This window comes from Colletotrichum karsti (genome assembly GCF_011947395.1).
Source record: "Colletotrichum karsti strain CkLH20 chromosome Unknown Scaffold6, whole genome shotgun sequence".
Lineage (NCBI taxonomy): Eukaryota > Fungi > Ascomycota > Sordariomycetes > Glomerellales > Glomerellaceae > Colletotrichum > Colletotrichum karsti.
The window spans coordinates 601,665-620,476 of record NW_024065906.1 but is presented as its reverse complement, the minus strand read 5'-3'; the positions used below and the strand labels follow the sequence as shown (position 1 = coordinate 620,476).

At 54.2% G+C, this 18,812-nt stretch overlaps 5 protein-coding genes across 5 annotated transcripts; 2 read left to right on the top strand and 3 right to left on the bottom strand.

Annotated features, from left to right (window-relative positions):
• Positions 1-2,736: 2,736 nt before the first annotated feature.
• On the bottom strand, positions 2,737-4,664 carry CkaCkLH20_02625 (phosphoribosylaminoimidazole carboxylase; the record flags this gene model as incomplete). Its single annotated transcript, XM_038885344.1, has 3 exons — positions 2,737-3,062; positions 3,118-3,777; positions 3,827-4,664. The coding sequence occupies 3 exons, from the start codon at positions 4,662-4,664 to the stop codon at positions 2,737-2,739; spliced, it is 1,824 nt and encodes a 607-aa protein (XP_038749275.1).
• Positions 4,665-5,077: 413 nt separating this feature from the next.
• Positions 5,078-6,447, top strand: CkaCkLH20_02624 (dihydrouridine synthase; the record flags this gene model as incomplete). Its single annotated transcript, XM_038885343.1, has 4 exons — positions 5,078-5,121; positions 5,193-5,271; positions 5,330-5,432; positions 5,495-6,447. The coding sequence occupies 4 exons, from the start codon at positions 5,078-5,080 to the stop codon at positions 6,445-6,447; spliced, it is 1,179 nt and encodes a 392-aa protein (XP_038749274.1).
• Positions 6,448-6,787: 340 nt separating this feature from the next.
• On the bottom strand, positions 6,788-8,142 carry CkaCkLH20_02623 (cyclin domain containing protein; the record flags this gene model as incomplete). Its single annotated transcript, XM_038885342.1, has 2 exons — positions 6,788-7,618; positions 7,759-8,142. 2 exons carry the CDS (start codon positions 8,140-8,142, stop codon positions 6,788-6,790), a joined length of 1,215 nt encoding a protein of 404 aa, XP_038749273.1.
• A 457-nt stretch (positions 8,143-8,599) lies between these two features.
• On the bottom strand, positions 8,600-10,141 carry CkaCkLH20_02622 (u4 u6 small nuclear ribonucleoprotein prp4; the record flags this gene model as incomplete). The annotated part of the gene is made up of 1 exon (XM_038885341.1): positions 8,600-10,141. One exon carries the CDS (start codon positions 10,139-10,141, stop codon positions 8,600-8,602), a length of 1,542 nt encoding a protein of 513 aa, XP_038749272.1.
• A 6,733-nt stretch (positions 10,142-16,874) lies between these two features.
• Positions 16,875-18,165, top strand: CkaCkLH20_02621 (uncharacterized protein; the record flags this gene model as incomplete). Its single annotated transcript, XM_038885340.1, has 2 exons — positions 16,875-17,207; positions 17,266-18,165. The coding sequence occupies 2 exons, from the start codon at positions 16,875-16,877 to the stop codon at positions 18,163-18,165; spliced, it is 1,233 nt and encodes a 410-aa protein (XP_038749271.1).
• Positions 18,166-18,812: the final 647 nt, after the last annotated feature.

Here is an 18,812-nt window from a genome sequence, read left to right as displayed (position 1 = left end):
GCTTCTTGATGTATAAGTCGAACTGTCAGCAATCTTGTCAGATTTGAGAGTGGGTGTGCGAGTTGTTGGTGTTGCGCTGTTGGATTACACAAAAGTTTGTTTGTTGAGGACTGGACAACCGGGTTGCTATATATCCAAAGTCCACGAGCAAGGTCGTACGTACCCCCGCGGCGGCTTCCCTGGCTGGATCAAGTCTCCAAGACGGGAAGACGGAGGCTAGCAGAAAGGGTCCGCGGTTGTCTCTGTCTTGGCTGCGAATGAGGTTGGTTGCTGCGCCCTGCCTCAACAAGAGCGCCTCATTTTGTTGGTACATCTCAGGACGACTACTACTTTGATGTCCGCTAATTCATGACGCCTTGCCTCGATTTTGTTGCCAAGTTGAACGAGGGGAGCAAACACGAGATCGGGTGACTTAGAACTATTGTAGATGACAGGAATGGATCGCATGCGGCTAGGTGGCAGGTCTGGCTCGCGCCGCATGGGCAAACGAGTAGAGCGGTCGACGATCAGCGACTGGCAATGAGGTCAAAGTCTCAGTTTTCGGCTGTTTTCGAACGGTTTGGTCTCAGACTGCCCTACCAGAAGGGGTAGTCAAGTTTTCGCAAAGAGCCAAGGGGGAAGATGGAATACTGCGGGGAGTTACACTAGCACATCTCCTTTGTCCGTGTGACCCTCTATAGAAACTCGAGAGATCACAGCAAGTACCAGTGAGAGACTGCCAACAAGTGTTATACGCTGAAGGATAGACCATAGTGTTGACATTGCTGTCAAGTTGTGGGATATGGGCTAGAGCAAGCCTGACAACTTCAGCCTGTCAGCAAGCATCGGAGCTGAGAAATAGGGCTTCTGGTAGAACGACGCGAGCCAGTCTGAGGCTGGTTATCTCTTCAACAAGCGAGCTCACATGACAGCCTCTCCAGCGACTTGTCCATGCCAAGGCGCTTGTCTTGGAGGAGAGATCTGAACCACTTGCCGGCCGAACGGCTCGGGCGGGTAGATATGGACTGACGATCTTGGGGGTTTCAGTGGACTCGCTTCGGTGGAAAGTTTCGACATGAGAGCGGCTCTTCGGCCCGTTTGGGAGACGCTCAGGATGTCTAGATGATTCAAGGGAGATATTGCCTCTGGGCAGGCTCAGACATGTGCCGCGTGCTGTTGTAGCCCACTCACTCGTGGTCCTTCTTGATGAAGTTCTGACCCCATCCGAAGCGGTGAAATCCTGACAACTGATACCGCGATCTTGGATGTCGTACATTTTCTTACCGGTTGGCAGGAATGCCACCGGAAACATGCAAGGAGGCGGTCGTAACAGGGTATCCGGAACGGAGTGGTCAACGGTTGAATGACATCAGCGCAATGCCATTCGGCCGGATGTTTGTGGGAGTACGAGAAAATAATGGAGGGATGTCTCGTCGTACAAGGGATGATCAACTCAGGCCCTCAAAGCAGGTTAGACGGGATGTGAAAGTTGGCAACGTGCAAGGGGCTATGAATAGCATCCGCTCATCAACTTCCTATGTTGCTTCCTATCTTCTCAATATGGAATTAGCGTTCAAGACACTGGGTAACCTTACCTTACCTTCGAACCTCTTAACAAGTGTCTCTCCTTCCCGCTTAAGCCACTGTCAGTCAAATTATGGCAAGGCAGGGAATCACCCTAGGAAGGCGCATGTTTCGGTCGTATTTGAGACATAAGGCGCCGGAAAGATCACTCGGGTAAGTTGACTTACACCTTCTCTCGATGAGTTCGCCCGGCTTACCTTTGACTCCCGCATGCCTCGGGCGGAAAGCAAGCACCGTTGTTGGGGCCGTGACATCCAGCCATTTGTAGTCTCTGTAACGTTCCTTCAGTAATATCTTCTCGACGTCAGGAGAGACATGAGGTAGGAAGGAGTTGTTATCCCTATAACGTCGACCAAAACGCTTTAGTGCCGATGATTTTCGGATGTTGCCAGAAGCATGTCATTCGGGCTGAACTGACACGAACACATTGACTCCCAGTGCCCAAAAAAGTATCTTTACCTACCAGTACCGAGGAGCTGGTGATCATCTATCGAACGTGCCTGTCTGAATGCACATTCTACATCGAGAGCAGATCTGTGGATCGTGGTAACTAACATTACTGTGTTTCAACTTCTGAAGCAGTCATATCAGGGACAACTCACTTTGCTGGAAGGTGTCGTGATACCGAGTCAGGGCAATGCCTTGAGCAGCATGATCTTGGATGCAACTGGATCGATCGTGGCCGATGTTGCAAAGATACCCCTTACACGCTTTGGACGCCCGGAAGGGCTCAAGCCTGGCTTGGCAGGAAAAGCTGGGAACGTAAGACGGAATCAAAATCAGGGCAGTTCCGTCGACGAACATGCCCGGATTGTGGCGCGTGACACGGGACCAACGGTTCGTTTGTCTCCTAGGCCCACGTCGACGGCTACATCATACCGTGGTCACGAACACCAAGATACCATGTTTCAAGCGGGGACACACACTCTCATGTTGCGCAAGGACCGAATGTCGTTCCCCGATCCAACGGTTCTGACCCGAGGCCATCCCCTGAAGTTGGACCATGAAAGCCATTCGCATTTCGACGTATGAAATTCGGTCTTGGATCAGACTCGTGTCAATTCAAGTGACCACGCGGATTTTATGGTTTTACCCCTAAACGACGCCCGTGCTGGTATCAATCAATGCTATTCATAAAGTGGCACCGCATATGCAAACGAAAAACCCCCCAGCTTATTTCTTCTCTTCAAGATACGCCTTCCAGCCCAGACTCTGCAGCTTGGCCGCCTTGCCCTCCACCTCGGTAGACATGTTACTCATGTACTCGGCCATCTTTTGCTGGTACTCGAGGCTCGAAGAGCCGAGGATCTTGACCGCGAGCAAGGCAGCATTGGTGGAGTTGTTGATTCCAACGGTAGCCACGGGGCAGCCGCGAGGCATCTGGACGATGCTCAACAAGCTGTCGTGGCCGTCCAGGTGGGTGGCCTTGACAGGAACACCGATGACAGGCACCGTAGTTTCAGATGCCAGCATACCGGGCAGGTGAGCGGCACCGCCAGCTAAAGATTGTGTCAGTTTGACGGCCAATATCAACTCAGAAGAGACCAAACATACCTGCTGCGATCAGGACCTTGATGCCACGCTGAGCGGCAGTCTTGCCCAATTCCACCATGCGATGGGGCGTGCGGTGCGCCGAGGTGATGTCGAGGTCGTAAGGAACCTCAAACTTCTCAAGGATCTCAAAGGCACCCTTGAGAACATTGAGGTCGGAGTCGGAGCCCATGGTGACAACCACAAGAGGCTTGTCTGTGTTACGGGAGCTCGCCTTCTTGGTCTTGGCAGGCGACTGCTGGAGACGGAGTTGCTCCGAGGAGGCGTCAATACGAGCCTCGCGCATGTAGTTCACCTCGTTGATCAAAGGCGCAGCCAACTTTTCCAGGTTTGCGCTAGGAGAATAGGACGTGACGGTAATGTGACCGATCTTGCGGGCCGGCTTGGAAGACTTGCCGTAGAGGTGGAGGAAGATGTCCATGTTGTCGTCGTACAGGGACGTAGTCAGATCGACGAGTTCCTCGTGAGAGTCCTCACGCGCTCCACCCAAGATGTTCAGCATGATGGCACTAGAAACACGAGGCTGAAGCTTGATGGATCGCGGAAGCATGTCCAGGATGGAGTACAGTTGCGCCTTGTACTGAGACATGTAAGGCACTGCCTCAATGGTCCAGTGACCGGAGTTGTGAGGACGAGGAGCGACCTCGTTAACAGTGATGGTACCTGCTTGGTGTTAGATTATGTGTGGATTCGATAGCTGGAGCAAACTCACCATCTTCCAACAAGAACATCTCAACAGCAAAAACACCCCTGCCCTTCAACGTCTTGATCACGTCACCGGCAACCTGGCGCGCTCTCTCGCAAACATCGGCGGGGACTTTACGAGGAGGGTAGAACACCTTTGTGCAAATGCTTTCCTCGTGGATCGTCTCGACAGCCGGGTAAGCGTGGACCTTCCTCAGCTCACCATCCTCATCCTCAGTTCGGACGACCATGACGGCCAGCTCCATCTTGAACGGCACCCACTTCTCGGCGTACAGCGACAACTTACCCATCGCTTGCACAGCCGCCTCGTAGTCCTGGGGCCCATTGACCTTGAAGTTTCCACGGCCGTCGTAAGAGCCCTTGCGCGCCTTCAACATGAAGGGGAAGCCGAAGCTCTTGTAAGCCGCCGTCAGGCCCTCCGGCATGGCGGGGCCGGACTCGACTGCCATCTGCGGGGCAATGGGAAGGCCCGCTCTGGAAAAGTGTTCCTTTTGAAGGTACTTGTCCTGGATCAGACGCAGAGTCTGCCATGAGGGGTGGACAGGGACCTTCTTCACGGTGCCCGGGGCAGTGATAACACCGCGGGTCGCGATCTCCTCGAGCACCTCGGTGTTGACGTGCTCAATCTCGACGGTGAGGACGTCGCACATGGCAGCCAGCTCTCTGATCTTGGCCGGGTCCTTGAAAGAGCCAGTGACGTGACGGCTGTTCTGGTTTGCCATCTTCGCGGGGCAATTGGCTTCGTCCAGGATTGCGATATCGATTCCCAAGGGGCCCGCGGCTTCGCACAGCATCCGGCCGAGCTGGCCGCCTCCAAGGAGGCCGATAACAGGCTTCTTGGACATTTTGGAGGGAGTGAGGGCGGATTTCGTGTAAGTGCGAAGAGGATTGGGACCAAAGAAAGTGCGATGGTCAAGAGTGAAATATACCGGTGGAGAGCGTTTCCCGAGGGAAGAAACGACTTATCAATCCCGCATAAACAGGGCGGATGGAGCAAAGTTTTGAGTCGAAGTTTAGAGATTTTGACCTTTTCGGGCAGGCGGTGAAAAAACACCCCGCCGTTGTCGTCGCAGTAGAACCCCACCCCCACCATGGCACTGGGCTTGACGCCACAGGGCTCCCCTGCTCCACCAAAAAACGTCGTTGTTGCGCCTTAGACGCTGTAATTCTTCATCTCCAGCGCCTGCCGACCACATCGTCATCTGCTGTCGCGCGGTTTGCATACATCACCATACACGCGCGCGTGGCAGTCGACAACATGGCGAACGAATTATATGATGGAATCATCTCGGACAGAATACAGTGAGTGGGATACTCGGAAGGCGCTCCCCTTTTGCTGCTCAGTGGGTTGCTCACCCGCATGAATCATCCAGTCCTCTCAAAATCTTCGATGCAGCCAAGAGTCAGGATAGATTTCTCAATGTTTCTGCGCCCATGGTGAGATACAGCAAGGTAAATCGCCCTGGGATATGTACTACTAGACATTGAATAAGTACTTATGGAGGTTCAGCTCGCTTTCCGTCAAACCGTTTTTGAATACGGAACCGATATCTGCTGGACACCCATGATACTCTCCAAAGAGTTCAATCGCAACAACTTTGCCCGTGACAGCGGTATGTCAATCAGTCCCAAGCTGAGAAAGAAGAGCGGTCCATATCTAACAATCCTCATCAAGACCTCACAATATCCACCCTTGGTGTCCAGCCTCCAACAATAGTCCAGTTCGGCTCCAACAGCCCCCTCGAGCTCGCGCGCTCCTCTTCCCTTGCCGCTCCCTATGTCAACGGCGTCGACCTCAACTGCGGCTGCCCGCAGTCCTGGGCCTGCGCCGAGACCCTCGGTGCGGCCCTGATGGAGAAGCGCGAGCTAGTCCGCGACATGGTTGTCGAGACGCGCAAGCGTCTGGCCGGCGATGGTTGGCACGTCGGAAAGGAGCGCGACATCGACAGCCCGAAGGGCCGCAGCGTCAGTGTCAAGATCAGAGTCCACAAAGACTTGAGAAAGACGATGGACTTCATCGAGACCGTCATCGGCAACCCTCAAGACCGCAACATCGACTTCCTCACCATCCACCCTCGCACTCGCCACACGGCATCCAGCACCCCCATCAACACCGAGTTTCTCGGCATCCTGCTCGAGAAGTACGGAGATACCCTGCCCATCCTCCTCTCCGGCGACGTTTTCTCCATGGCCACTCTGCCGCTCTCTGCTGTCTCAAAGACACAAAAGGAACAAGAAGGGGCGGTGATCAATGGCCTCACACCCTTCAACCCAAGCGGGACGAAGCTCGCGGGTCTGATGTCCGCTCGCGGCATTCTCGCCAACCCGGCTCTCTATGCTGGTTACGAGGCCTGTCCCTGGGAAGCCGTCGAGTCGTTCATGCGCCACGTCGTTCGCGCCCCTATTCCGGTGAAGCTGGTGCAGCACCATCTGCACGAGATGGTAGGGCCCGGCATGGGTCCCGATAAGAAGGCTTTGCTTGACAAGCAGGAGAGGGCGGCGCTTCAGAGACTGGACAGCATGGTAGACTTGATTGATTTTATGGATGACGCAATCAACCGCAAAACAGGTAGAACAGATGGACTTAGACGAGAACCTCAAGATAGCTCACGAATACCCATGTCATGACCACACCTGCCATCTGCTGCTGTGCGTTTATTAGATAGACTATCGAGATATCCCATGTTTTCCAAAGCATCGCTCGCGCATGAGTTCTGTCGAATTCACACCCCACAAACGCCGTTTCCCTGGGTGCTTCCCATAATTTAGCCCCGAAACGAATTGTTCGAATTTCAAGGCTGGCTTGGAATGTGTCTCATATAGTACACTAGGGTGTTTCTGCACCCGAATTGGTTTCCCATTCTGCCGTCCTCGGTCGCAAGTCGCGAGGATTAAGGGTCCTCCCAAACGCCAGGTCCCTAGATAATTATAATATTCAAAGTGATGCTGCTTCTGTCGAACTGGAGCTCTAGTCCAGAACCTCTCCTTCGTCCTCGTCTGAAAGTCTGGCGCGCTTCTGGTCTCGGCCGTCCGAGTCCGAGTCCACTTCCTTTCGTTTGCCCGGAGATACAATGCCGTTGCCATTAGCCCTTTCTGGCTTCTCGAGCGTCGCTTGTGACCCGGACTCGGTGTTGGTGACATCGTCGCGGCCGTTGACCCTGGCCCTCGGGCTTTGCGTACCCCTGTCAAGCTCGAAAGGCGTACCTGCAGTTGATGAAAGAGTATCCGGATCCCTAGGTTGCCTCGTATTCTCCAAATCGAAAGCCGGCGATGATATCGACGGGTTTTGTTTGCGAAGAGGATTCTCGTCGTAGAATTGTGTCAGGATGTCAATCGCCATAGCACATTTTTGCTCGTTGCCCTTCAGTGCCTTCCACCAAGGCTGGCCATTGACGTCTTCTATCTTATGATTGGTGTGTATGCTGGCGAAGAAGATGGCGCATATCGCAACGTCGCGAGCTTCGAGCAGCAGTGGGACCGACGTGAGGCAGGCATCGTTGCAGAAGGCCCAGGCGGACTGTCGCAGATGCTTATTGTGGACGATCCCCAGCTGGCCCAACAGCTCGAAAAGCCGTTGGTATGGATTATCGACCATCAAGTCGAACGTGAGGAGCTCCAGCATGAGCTCCTCGTATGCCAGAATACTGTCTCTCCAACGCCAGTATTCCTTGCTCATTTCGTCAATCATGAGCTTCGGGTTCTTCTGTGCAACCTTCGCAACGGTAATGATGATTTCCTTGGTCTTGCGACAGTTTTCTTCGGTCTTGTTCGCGAGGAAAAGAGCTGTTGCGGCGATGTTCTGTTCGATTGATTCCGTTAGCATGGGCGCTGTTTGAGCTTTCTCAGTTCCTCGTTTTGATCTCGGAAGGGCGGTTTGCGCCTGACTACTGTAAGGCTCCCCCCGGATCATTGACGAGGAAGTATGGGGATATTACTCACGTAATGGTGAATGCCGCCCTTTTCTTCAACCATACTGTATCTCATGTAGAATCGGTGGAAGAAAACACCGGCAACCCAGAGGGTGATTTGAGGCAAGTCAAGCAAAACGCCTGCTTGGTAGATGAAGTTGACTCCTTTGGCTCGACGAAGCCGTTCTTCCGTCGGCGAGATTCCATCCAGGACGCTGGGCGTGCTCAGTGCCTCGTCCACCGTGAAGTACCACTGGTTGGGTGGGGGCCCAGAGGGAGTCTGCGCTCTTGAGCGCTGTGGTGATCGCGCATCTCGTTGTGAGCCGGGTCTCGGCGGCGATGTGCGTGAGGAGTGTGTCGGCGGAGATGGAACCGCTGGTGGGACGTCTAGGCGACGCGCAGGAGATCTCGACATTCTGTCTGGTCGTGGAGGGCCGGGAGGAAGAGTAGGCGGCTGGTAAGCCTCTCGGGATGGGCGATAGCGATCAATACTGGACATCGCTGTGGAGCTCCTAGGTTGATGTCAGGCCAGCGACTTGAGTGGTCCGTCTTGATAAGTTGAACATGGGAAGGTTGCGCGCGCTGTCGCAAAGGTCGAGGATTGAATGATAATGCAGCAGCACCAGGTAGCTGCGGCCTTGCAGATGAAGTGGATTTTAGGACCAGTTTGAGTCGCGTTATCTAATCGCGATTTTTCGACGCCACGTGACCTTGGCAGCCACTTTAGATCCTGGGTGTCCAGGTCCGTGCGTAATTAGACATCTAACGGTTGCTTCTCAGGTGTTCACGAAGCTCCCAACTTCTTGTGGTTCAGTTCGTGGGGTATCATTATTCTATTGAAATGAAGTTTTACAACCTTCGCAACGATCTGTCTAGATGCCTTCGCCATCATTGCGACCCCAAAGCTTGACCGTCCGGTCATGTCCTCCACTGACAATCCACTTGCCGTCCCGGCTTACATCTACGCTGGAGACTGGACCAGCATGCCCACTCAGTGTCTGAATTACCCCCCAGTTATCCGCTGAGAAGATCTTGATCTTGGCATCGAACCCTCCGGAGACGAAGAATGTGCCTGCCTTCTTGGGCTGCTGCGCACCCTTCTCGTCAACGCCAGGAGGGTTGCCATCAACGGGATCGTCCGTGCCTCTGAACCACCTGATATCGGACACTGCCTTCTGGTGTGCTCCCAGGTTGGCGGTCCTCTGAACCTTTCGAACGTCCCAACACTTGATCCAGCCATCTGCCGATCCCGAAAGCACTCTGTGTCCGTCTGAGCCCCAATCGAGCGCGTATATCGGCTGAATGTGCTCATCCAAAATCATGACTGTCCTTCCTGATCGCAAATCCCAGATGCGGCCAACACTGTCGAGACCAGCACTGGCGAGAAGGGATCCGTCAGCGTTGAAGCTCACAGCATAAACGCCCCTCGAGTGACCTTCTTGAAGCAGTAGCTCTGCAGTTGTTTCCACATCCCACAGCCTCCACGTCGTGTCGTCTGAAGCAGAAGCCACATAGCGTCCAGATGGATGGAACTCCACACGAGACACACGAGCACTGTGGCCGGTAAGGGTCGACAGGGGGGTATCTTGCTCCAGCGACCACAGGTGCACCACGCCTTCGGCTCCTCCCGAAGCAATGTTCACAGAGCTCGGGGATACGTCGGATTCAGGCAGCGTGGCGCCCGGGCGCCATGAAATACCGCTGATTTTGTTGGTGTGCCCTCGCAGGTTCATCTTCTGTTCCAGGCTGGGCACCTCGATAAGTTTGAGTCCTCCACCCCAGTTGCCCACCGCGACGACTTCTCCGTTCGGCGATAACCTCGCCATGCTGACGTTTCTGTCGCCGGCCGTCTGACTGCCCTGAAGCTCGAAGCCCCCCAACTTCTCCTTGATCTGTTTTCGGAACTTGACGTGCGTGCGCAAAGGGATGGTCGACTCTGCTTTCTGGAATTGGACTCGTCGTTTTGCCCTGGGGAGGGAGTATTTCACAAGGTCGACGCGTGCTTGTAACAGTGTCTGGCCTCCTGGTGTGTAGAACTCTTCGTCCTGATCGTCCGCGTCTTCGTCTCCGGCCTCCTGCATCTCGATGTCGACATCATCCAGCTCCTGCTGAATCGCAAGCAGGTTTCGTAGACGGTCTCTTCGCTCGGGTTTTCCTTCTCCGAACAGTGTGATGGGTTCGCCCAGCTCTCTGAGCTTCGCGCGTACTCGAGTGTCGTCAGTGGGCACCGCGATGCTGGCGGCCAATTTCTTTCTCTCCATCTGCGCAAGAATGGCAGATGCTTTCTCGGGTGCCACCCCAGATGCGGCGGAGGGAATTTCGTAGTCATGATCGGTAGGAAGGTCTTCGAGCGCAATGCCTTTGTCCTCGTCCATCGCCTCTTCAACGTAGGCCTGCCTCGATGGGTGCATCATCTTGGGCGAAAATGGGGCTATTCGCAGCCCAATAAAGCGACGGATCTGTATGGGCAAGAGAGAAATGAATGCGAGGAGTTGAGAAAAGAGTGATTGGGGCTAACGGCAGCCACAGGTCGGTGATAATTTCTTGTCTGTTTGTTGCCAATGTAGAGATGAGCTCTGAGACGAAGCTGCCTGGGAAAATTCTGCTTAAGTAAGCCGCGAGGTCGCGTTGACCAACACCCGTGTTTGGACGAGGTCGAGTGGGGCTCTGTTCATGGATGGAAGTATCCGCCAACATTCACTTTCAACATCTTCCTGCTCATCTCCCAGTCGATTTTCCGTGACTCGATGCCATTCTTCTGGTCTTATTATTATATTATTAGCGTATAAAAAAGTAATTCAGCATGAAAGAGCAGTCCCGTTAATTCAACGGTATTCTGCCAACCATCACTGAGATACGATTGATGCGCCTTGAAGGCTTTCAAGCGAGTCTCGAACCCTGATGGATGTTAACGCATTCTTCCCAATGAGTCTGCATTCGATGAGCTTGTTTGAGTGGTTGAAACGAGCGCCAGATCGATCAAGTCACGGAAAATGATAATCAGAAATATCTTGCTGCAACTGTTTTTGCCTACCCCGGAAGCATTCTGTTTCAAGCCTCGATGGGGATATCAAACGGTGCATCTCTATACATAAGGCTACTAACTTACTTCTGCGCCAAATCTTCATGAATGAGGAGGCCCTCAGAGATCAGATCACATGTGAGATGTTTGCGAAACTCTCGTAGCTCTTCGCAGCTACTACGATGTTATCGTAGGAAGACCACATGGACTCACTTTGGCTAATGATGCAGCAGACTCCTCTATCATCCATCTCTGCATATTCAGCGGTAGGAATTGGCAAGCTAGAACAGTTTATCGAAGAGTCATCAAGTTCCTAGACGACAAGTCAAGTCAAACGAGGGCCATATCACGATGAACTCTACCATAATATCAAATACATCCGGCGTCTCGCTCTCAACTTCAAAATATCATAACGCCAACCTCAATGTTGAAGACGAGAACAACCACAGTGGCATTGTCTTCGCTCGTTGGTACCTGTAGTGCAAGTCTGACATATTCACATGGTAATAACGACTGGCCGACGATGCCCATGACCTGACACCAACGGATCCGGAAGAAGCCTTTCGCGAAACACAGTCCGCTGGGAACTTCGACGCAACGCCATCTTAGACATCCTGCCCGCCGCATCAGTAGAACCTATTTCGATTCAGTCTCGTTCTTGACAACATTGCGCAGCGCATGTCGATGACGGCAGCACAGAAGCGCCCACTAGACTGACTTTCTCGACGCAGAAGAAGCACCGACGATATTCCAGGCTTGTGTGCCCTCGAGACCGCTCTCGGTATAGTCTCATGGGCTGAATACTAAGACGATCCGATCTTCAAGACCCCGAGAAAAGATCCCTCGGCAAGCAACACCAGGCACGGAACCAGTTCGCGAAGAAACGCTCGTCCGTCGCCAACAAACCTCACGTTGACGCGTTCGATGGACAGATCTACGCGAACCGGGGGTACGAAGTCCGAAGAGCCAGGCCACTGGTGCTGCCGCACCCCAGTCTTCATCACCGTCACATCATGTCAACAGTGGCGTCCGTTTCTTTGACCACGCACGTGGGGAAGGGGAAAGAAACACATGCAGAGCAAGCCGAATTGCCACCACCCCTTCTCACATCAGCGCAAGCTGGGTCGCCGCAGAACCAATGGCGGGATTGTCAGGCACGGGGAGGTAACGGGGTGGGTAATCTGCTATGGTCGTCACACCAAGCCCGTTAGCTCTGAACGGGACAGGCGCGGGCGAGGGACGAAGCGTTGGTTCGCGCCGCGCGAGGCGCACCTTATCCAGGCACCGGGTTGGAAGAGATGACGAGGGAGATTAGCCGTACGGTGTTTTTAGACGACTAACGATCGTTGTTGTGTTTGTTGGTGCGAGTGTTCGATCTCTGAGATTGGCAGGTCGATAACGGAAACAACCCATGGCCGAGGTCAACAGAGATTGAGATCATCGGAGATGCAGTTGGCAGATGGTCGTCGCGAAGTCACAAGGCTCGGGACTTCAACTGAGTCAATTCTCTTTTTCGACCAGATGGTTGTGTGCCCTGTTCCAACAAAAGTCTCTCTCTTTACCCCTCATTCAATCCCGGTCCTAGCATTGACGATAAGCTGGGCAGTGGGGATCGTGAGGGCCGTCGATGCAACGTCCCCGGCTTCAAGCCGTGATCCCGCGGCATGGCGTTGGAGCCCGAGCAGGCTTGCAAAATATTGAACTTTTTGAGAAGGAAGCGATCAAAGACAATGCTGCTGCTAGCGACGCATCGTGATCATACATTAAGAGAGAGAAACAATGCTCTGCACGAATCGACTGATTGATGGGTGAAGGCCGGAGGCCGGTTGATGTGATGTGGTTTCCGTCCGCTACTGCATGACGAACCGAGCCTACATGCAGCGCACGACAGGGTCGAGTTCGTCTGAAGTTTTCCTTTCTCAGGGTCGATATTGACGATTGACTTTCTTTCCTCTGTCGGGGGCTGCAGCGTTGCTGCTTGTTGCTCTTTCCAACTCAGACATATTGAACACATGCATCTGCGGCTCGTGTTTACATCCATCCTCGTATGACGTCCGTTCGTACGAAGACTCATGCATTCGAAAGGCAGTGCGGCTTCCGCCTTCCGCCACAGTTCGCTGCATGCCGTCGGAACACGAGCTTCTCGAAGAACTCAAACTCGAGAAAAGCTGGTGTTTGATCTTGCGGTGAAGCAGCAGAGAAGCAAAAGAAGGCACGGACGCCGGAAGTGCAGCTGAATGCGACGGTGATTTAGTAATTGGAGGTGCATGCCGTCTGGAGTTATTTGCTGGTGGTGTCGATGTTTCGTTTCAGTCCGTTTTCGATGATCCGGAGACCGTGAGCATCGGAACCGAGGTTTGAACTTTGGAAGCGCTCCCGGACACCATCGTTTTGGTTTGTTTGTTTGTCTGAGGTTTTTTTTTTTGTCTAGAGGCTAGGAGCTACGAGCACGAGCACGAGCCGGGACGGGAGTGGAAGGGCGCGAAGGCGAAGATGATGGGTTGACAGGGGGTTCGAGGGCAACGAGGCTCGACCACTTTGCTTGTGATTGTCTTATTACTGCATGAGGTTATGGAGTTGATTGAGAGTGAGAGGCACAGCAAGCAGGAGTCGTTGGTTGGCTGGTGCTCCGGTGAGAGTGAACCAACGTCCGCTTCCTTTTCCCAGTTGGGGCCTCGTGCGATTTTCCCGCTTGCTGTCTTTTCCCACCTGCGACTCCCGGCACCAACTGCGGATGGATGAAGCCAAGGTGTGGTTGTCACTTCTTTTTTTATGCATCGTGGACGTTCCAGAGCCTGGTGACAGTTGTTCCACGGAATCGAACCTTCTGACGAAGAAGTCTGTCCGCGCTCTGTTACGCGATTGTTTACGAGTCTCGTGGTCTTGGCGTCAGAGATGATGCTGCCCATCTTGCCGAGAGCTGAATAATGATATTCATGTGCAGCACCGCGTGACTGGGACTTGTGGGCGATGGCATTACTTCAGTATCTCTCAGCGGAGATCACTGGAGCGCGCCTTCTTATGCAATCCTGGGCAGCAAGCAAGCAAGCCCTTCAGCCTTTAGCAATTTACCCACTGCCGATTCCGTACCAAAAGATTGCACAGGAACCGGTTCCCCGGTGTGACTGACGGGGTGACGGGAGGGGGCAGAGCCCAGAGATCGTGGGATATCCGTAGAGGTCCAGAATCCAGAGAATCCAGAATCCAGGTCGACGTCCCAACTCGAAGGAACCGTCGGGTTGAATGGCAAGGGTTCTCAGGTGGCCTGAAGGCATTGAAGTTGCCAATTGGTGCGAGTAGTGCGGTTGGTGGGTTTTGTGGTGGGATGCTGTCACTTGTCATGAACCATGGAATGGGCAGCAAGGGCGCTTGACCCAAAACACTGCTCGGTGGCTGTGGAATGAGGCAGGCGAGATTTCGAGAAGGTGGTTGCGAGGATGAGAAGCAGGGGGTTTCGACCGGGAGTCTTGCGAGCATTTCCTTCTTGGGAGGGTGGAAAAGAGCGCAGGAAAGTGACGGTAACCCGAGGAAGGGAACGACGATGGAGATCTGATGCAGGGGTGGAATTGGCCTGTCGTTCGGTTGCCGGTTGCTTGCATCCGGACAGCAGTCAAGAGTCAGGGCAATACGGATACTCTGTACGGATAGTGTACGGATAGTCCAAGACGCAAACCCGGACAACGTTGAAAGCCCGTCCGCCAGTCTGTCCGCGGTCTCGGTCAGGGTTTTCATCCTTTCTTTTCTTTTTCAGCCTCTTGTCGTCAGTCTCTGGCGTGTCTTCCGTTCCCTCTAGAGCAAGGGTCTCTTGTGTCTTGGAACGGTGTTGCATCATCTTCGCACGGGTGCTGATAGACTGGCAAGAGTGTTGACGATGCCTATTATTATGATATCTACCTCTCAATTCCTCGTCACTTTACTCGTCAATTGCGTGTGGTCCGAGTGGAATTGGTTCAGCATGATCCCTCTTTCCAAATGTCAAGAGGCTCTCAACTCACGAATCATCTCCGTCCATCCCGTGCAATCCACAACGGCACCGCAAATCGCGCTCTTCCCACTTCCCCTCCATTTCCCAAACCTGACTCTCCATCCCTGCTTTTGGTTATCGTGTTCTTGGTTGCAATAGTTCCCAGTGACCAGCGACCACAGTGCAGTCCCGGCACCAGCACCGCCGCCCATCCGCGTTGGCTTGGACCCATCGCCATACCACCGTTACGGACTAGGGCCGTTGCCGCGACGTGGGAGCCAGGCGGGCCACCGTCCACGAATTGCCATTTTGCACCTTGCAGATTGCGTTGCTGCCGTCCGTGGACGATGAGAACAGGAACTAGGAGTAGGGGCCTTCCTAGCTCTTCCTAGGGGAACCGTTCCATCAGTTCCTAGTTTCTTCTCGCCTCGACACTAGGACGCGGTAATGCACTGCACTGCACTGCATAGCACAGAGCTACGCGTACGTGGTGAGGTACGCCAGCACGTTAGTCAACACCCACGCCGATGCTACCATCATATACAATGAATGGATACAGAATCCAGTTTCTGTATTCATAGCAGCAAGGTGGACGGGATGCGCAATCCAGGCCAGCCCAGGGTGGATAACGTGAACCACCAACACGACACGACAAGACACGACAAGCAAGGCTAACGCAAGGGTCGATAATCTGGTGCTGCCGTCCGGGTGCCAGGGGAACACACGCGAAATGGGGTCGACATGTGCAGGTCCTAGTCAGCGTAGGAGTGATGCGAGTGGGATGAGAGAGAAAAAATCTCCTGGTACAGGCCACGCCTGAAGCTTGTTCCCCTTTTCGTCCCTAGTACGTTGTCGATGCGCAAGAACCACACCTCGCCAGTTGCGATTGCAATGTACCAGGGCTGTGGCCGTTGGCAAACTCGAAAAGCTCGAGCTTCTCATCTTCCTTTTGGAACCGGGGCGGCTGGCCGAATTGCATCCCCTACCTTACCTGTACTTGAATACGGCCCTTCCCCCCCGTGTTCCCTTCGGGCTTCTTTCAGAGCTTCTTGCGTTCCTTCTTGTGTTTCTCGCAACGTCTCGGGTCCGGAATTGTATCCGCTTCGCACCGCACACCACGGCATCGCCAAAACACTCACTCACCCACACTCACTCAACTCAACTCGCTCACTCACACACCACACCCACGTTCACTATCTCGACTGTCAACTCGCCGCCGCTTGCTTCCCTCGGTCTGTTCCTGACGTCCTCGGTGTGTCTTCCGTCATAATAGACAACATCCCCGTTCCGCCCGGGTCTCACAATTCACGTCCACTTGTCTCGGTTCTCAGCCGCCACCCTCTCTATCTTACAACCACAATCCCTACACATCAGCCGTCAATATCGATCACCTTCGCCTTGCTTCTGTCTCTTCGCCCTTCGGTCAGCCCCGGTCGACCTTTCACAGCCTCCCGAGAAGCCATATCCGAACCCTCAGTTGTGCCACCTCGAAAATTCGTTCAACCTCGGCGTCGGTCACCTGGTCACGTCATTGTTTCCCAAAAGTTCGTCCTAATAGCTGCCAAATCAGCACCTGTCGTCCTCCCACGGAAGACCTTGACGTTGGAAACGCCTCCAAAACCCAGCCGTCTAATAAACTCAATACCACCCCGACCTGCTCCTGACGCCAAACCCGGCTGGAGATCGTTCTCGGTGCATAGACCAACCCGCACGCGACCTGCGATAAGTTCAGACGACTTGAGACTGTTCCCGAGTCCCGGTACACCACCCGTTACGCATTTTGGGGGGGTTACCCACTTAGAACGACAAGCGAGTCGTCTTCTTCAAAGGCCTGGACTCATACCTTGAGCTATTACCAGTTGGCCCTCGCTCTCCGTCGATTACGAGGATCTTCTTTTCGGTCATCTCGATAGTTTGACCTATTGGACGACGAGTGACACCAACACTATCAACCTCGTCCAACAACGCGGCCGCTTGCCATTGGGTACATCACTATCAGTCCTGGACGTCGACGAGTCTGCGAAGAACCTCGTGTACCACGATTGGTCTCATATCGGACGAAAAGGTGGCGAGCTGAATTAGCCCGTACCTTACTCCTGATCGCTCAGCAACGACAAACTCTTTTCCAACAGGCACACACTCTAATTGACCTATATTCACGATGGGCGGCTTAATACCTCTGCTCCTGAAGCCCGTCGCCGCCGGCTCTCGCGGCAGCATCATCTTCCCCACGACTAACACAATCACATCGAGCGCCCCCACACCACAGTCAACGGCATCAGCAAACACCACGATGGCGACTGCCGCTGGATCCTCGAAATCGCGCATGTCGAGGCGGTCTCTCTCGCAGGCGCCGATTCATCTTCCCGTCTTGCCGTACACGTCCGCCGAATGGAGCAAGGCCGTGTCGGACGTCAAGAGGCAATACCTCAACCGCAAGTACCGGCCATGCTCGATGCGCTGCTGTGAGATTCTGGACAATGTTAAGGATACCGTGAGTGACATTCATAGAAGCCGCAATAGTATGATAGCGATGCTAACCAAATTGCCAGGGCAACATTGAGCCTGCTTACCTCATTTACTTGCACTTCTACGCCGCCAGCTCCTTTGAAATGCTCTCCCGGCCCTTGAACGGCATGTCTCCGTACAAGACGATGCTCCTCCAGCAGGCCCGCGAGCATTACACCAAGGCATCCGACCTGAGCAAGGCCGCCGACGAGACCATGTCTCGCTCCTCCCGCCCGTCCTCCGCAGCGACCTCCAGCATGCACTCCCCCTCGAGCTCCATCTCCTCCCGCGCCTCCTCCAGGACCTGGACCAACTCCACCGCCTTCTCCTCGCCCACCCCCTCCGTCTGCTCCGTCGAGGACGCCGTCAACAAGCTCTCCCAGACCACCCCGCCTCAGAAGAAGCGCGTCACCTTTCTCGACTTCCCCGAGGAGCCCATCATCCGCCCCGACTCCCCCACCCTCGGCTTCGACTTCTTCCTCTCCGCGCCCCCGCCGGAGCCCGAACCGCGCTACCTCCCCGTCCTCCCCGAGGAGCCCGAGCCCGCCGACGTCGAGGAGGAGGAGGAGGAGGAGGAGGAGGAGGAAGACATCGCGAAGCCGCCCACCCCGGAGCCCCTGAACGAGGACTGCGACGTCTTCGACTTCGTCCGCGAGCGCTCCGTCCACCGCTACTGCGGCCTGCTCTCCAGCCTGCGCTCCCAGATCACCATCCACATCGCCGCCGTCGAGGACCAGCTCGCATCGCCGCCGGCGCCCGCGGCGGTCCAGGACGTCGTCTCCCTCCCCGCCAGGTCCGCCACCCCCGAGCTCCACGACGAGATGCGCAGCCTCGACATCAAAGCCCGCATCGAGCGCCTGCGCCAGAACAACTGGCAGCGTCGCCGCTTCGACGCCGGTCGCTACGAGGCGCTCCGCGAGAGCGTCCTCGCCGAGCTGGAGTGACCTGTATCTTTCGCTCACTCCTTCTTGTCTTCTTCAGCCATCAATTCTTTCATGAAAGCATTTCTCAAAGTCTCAATGATACCATAGCAAAATCTGCTTTCATATTTTCGAAACAATGTACCATAATTTTAAGCGTATTTATTCTTATCACCACGGTCATCCCAAAAAAGCATCTAACGAATCGGCGGGTTGGGACGGCACGGAAAACAACCAAAATCGGAGGACGGTGGGATCTTTTCTTCAGTTTCTGATGTTCTACAGTCATTCGGACATCCTCGTTGTGGTTGCTTCTCCCTGGCGCAATGCATCCATCTTGTACAAGTTTGGCAAGGACGGCGCAGTTACGGGCTATACTTGTTTTCCCTTCTTTTCGGATATCCTTGTACAAACATGTACAAAAAACACAATATTGTAGTCAACGACTCGTCATGAACCCGCAATCTTCTTCTTCACTTTAGGTAGTCAGTTTGAGAGGAGTAGTAGCTAGCAAATTGCCGACGTGCAGTTAATCTTAACGTACTATCCTATTACCAAAACGAAACCCGAGCAAATCAACATGCGTGAATCACCAAGCAGACACTCACAGACTCCCGTCGATGTATGCGCTCGCAGTTGGGATAAGACTCTGAGGAGCGGGAGCCATCGTC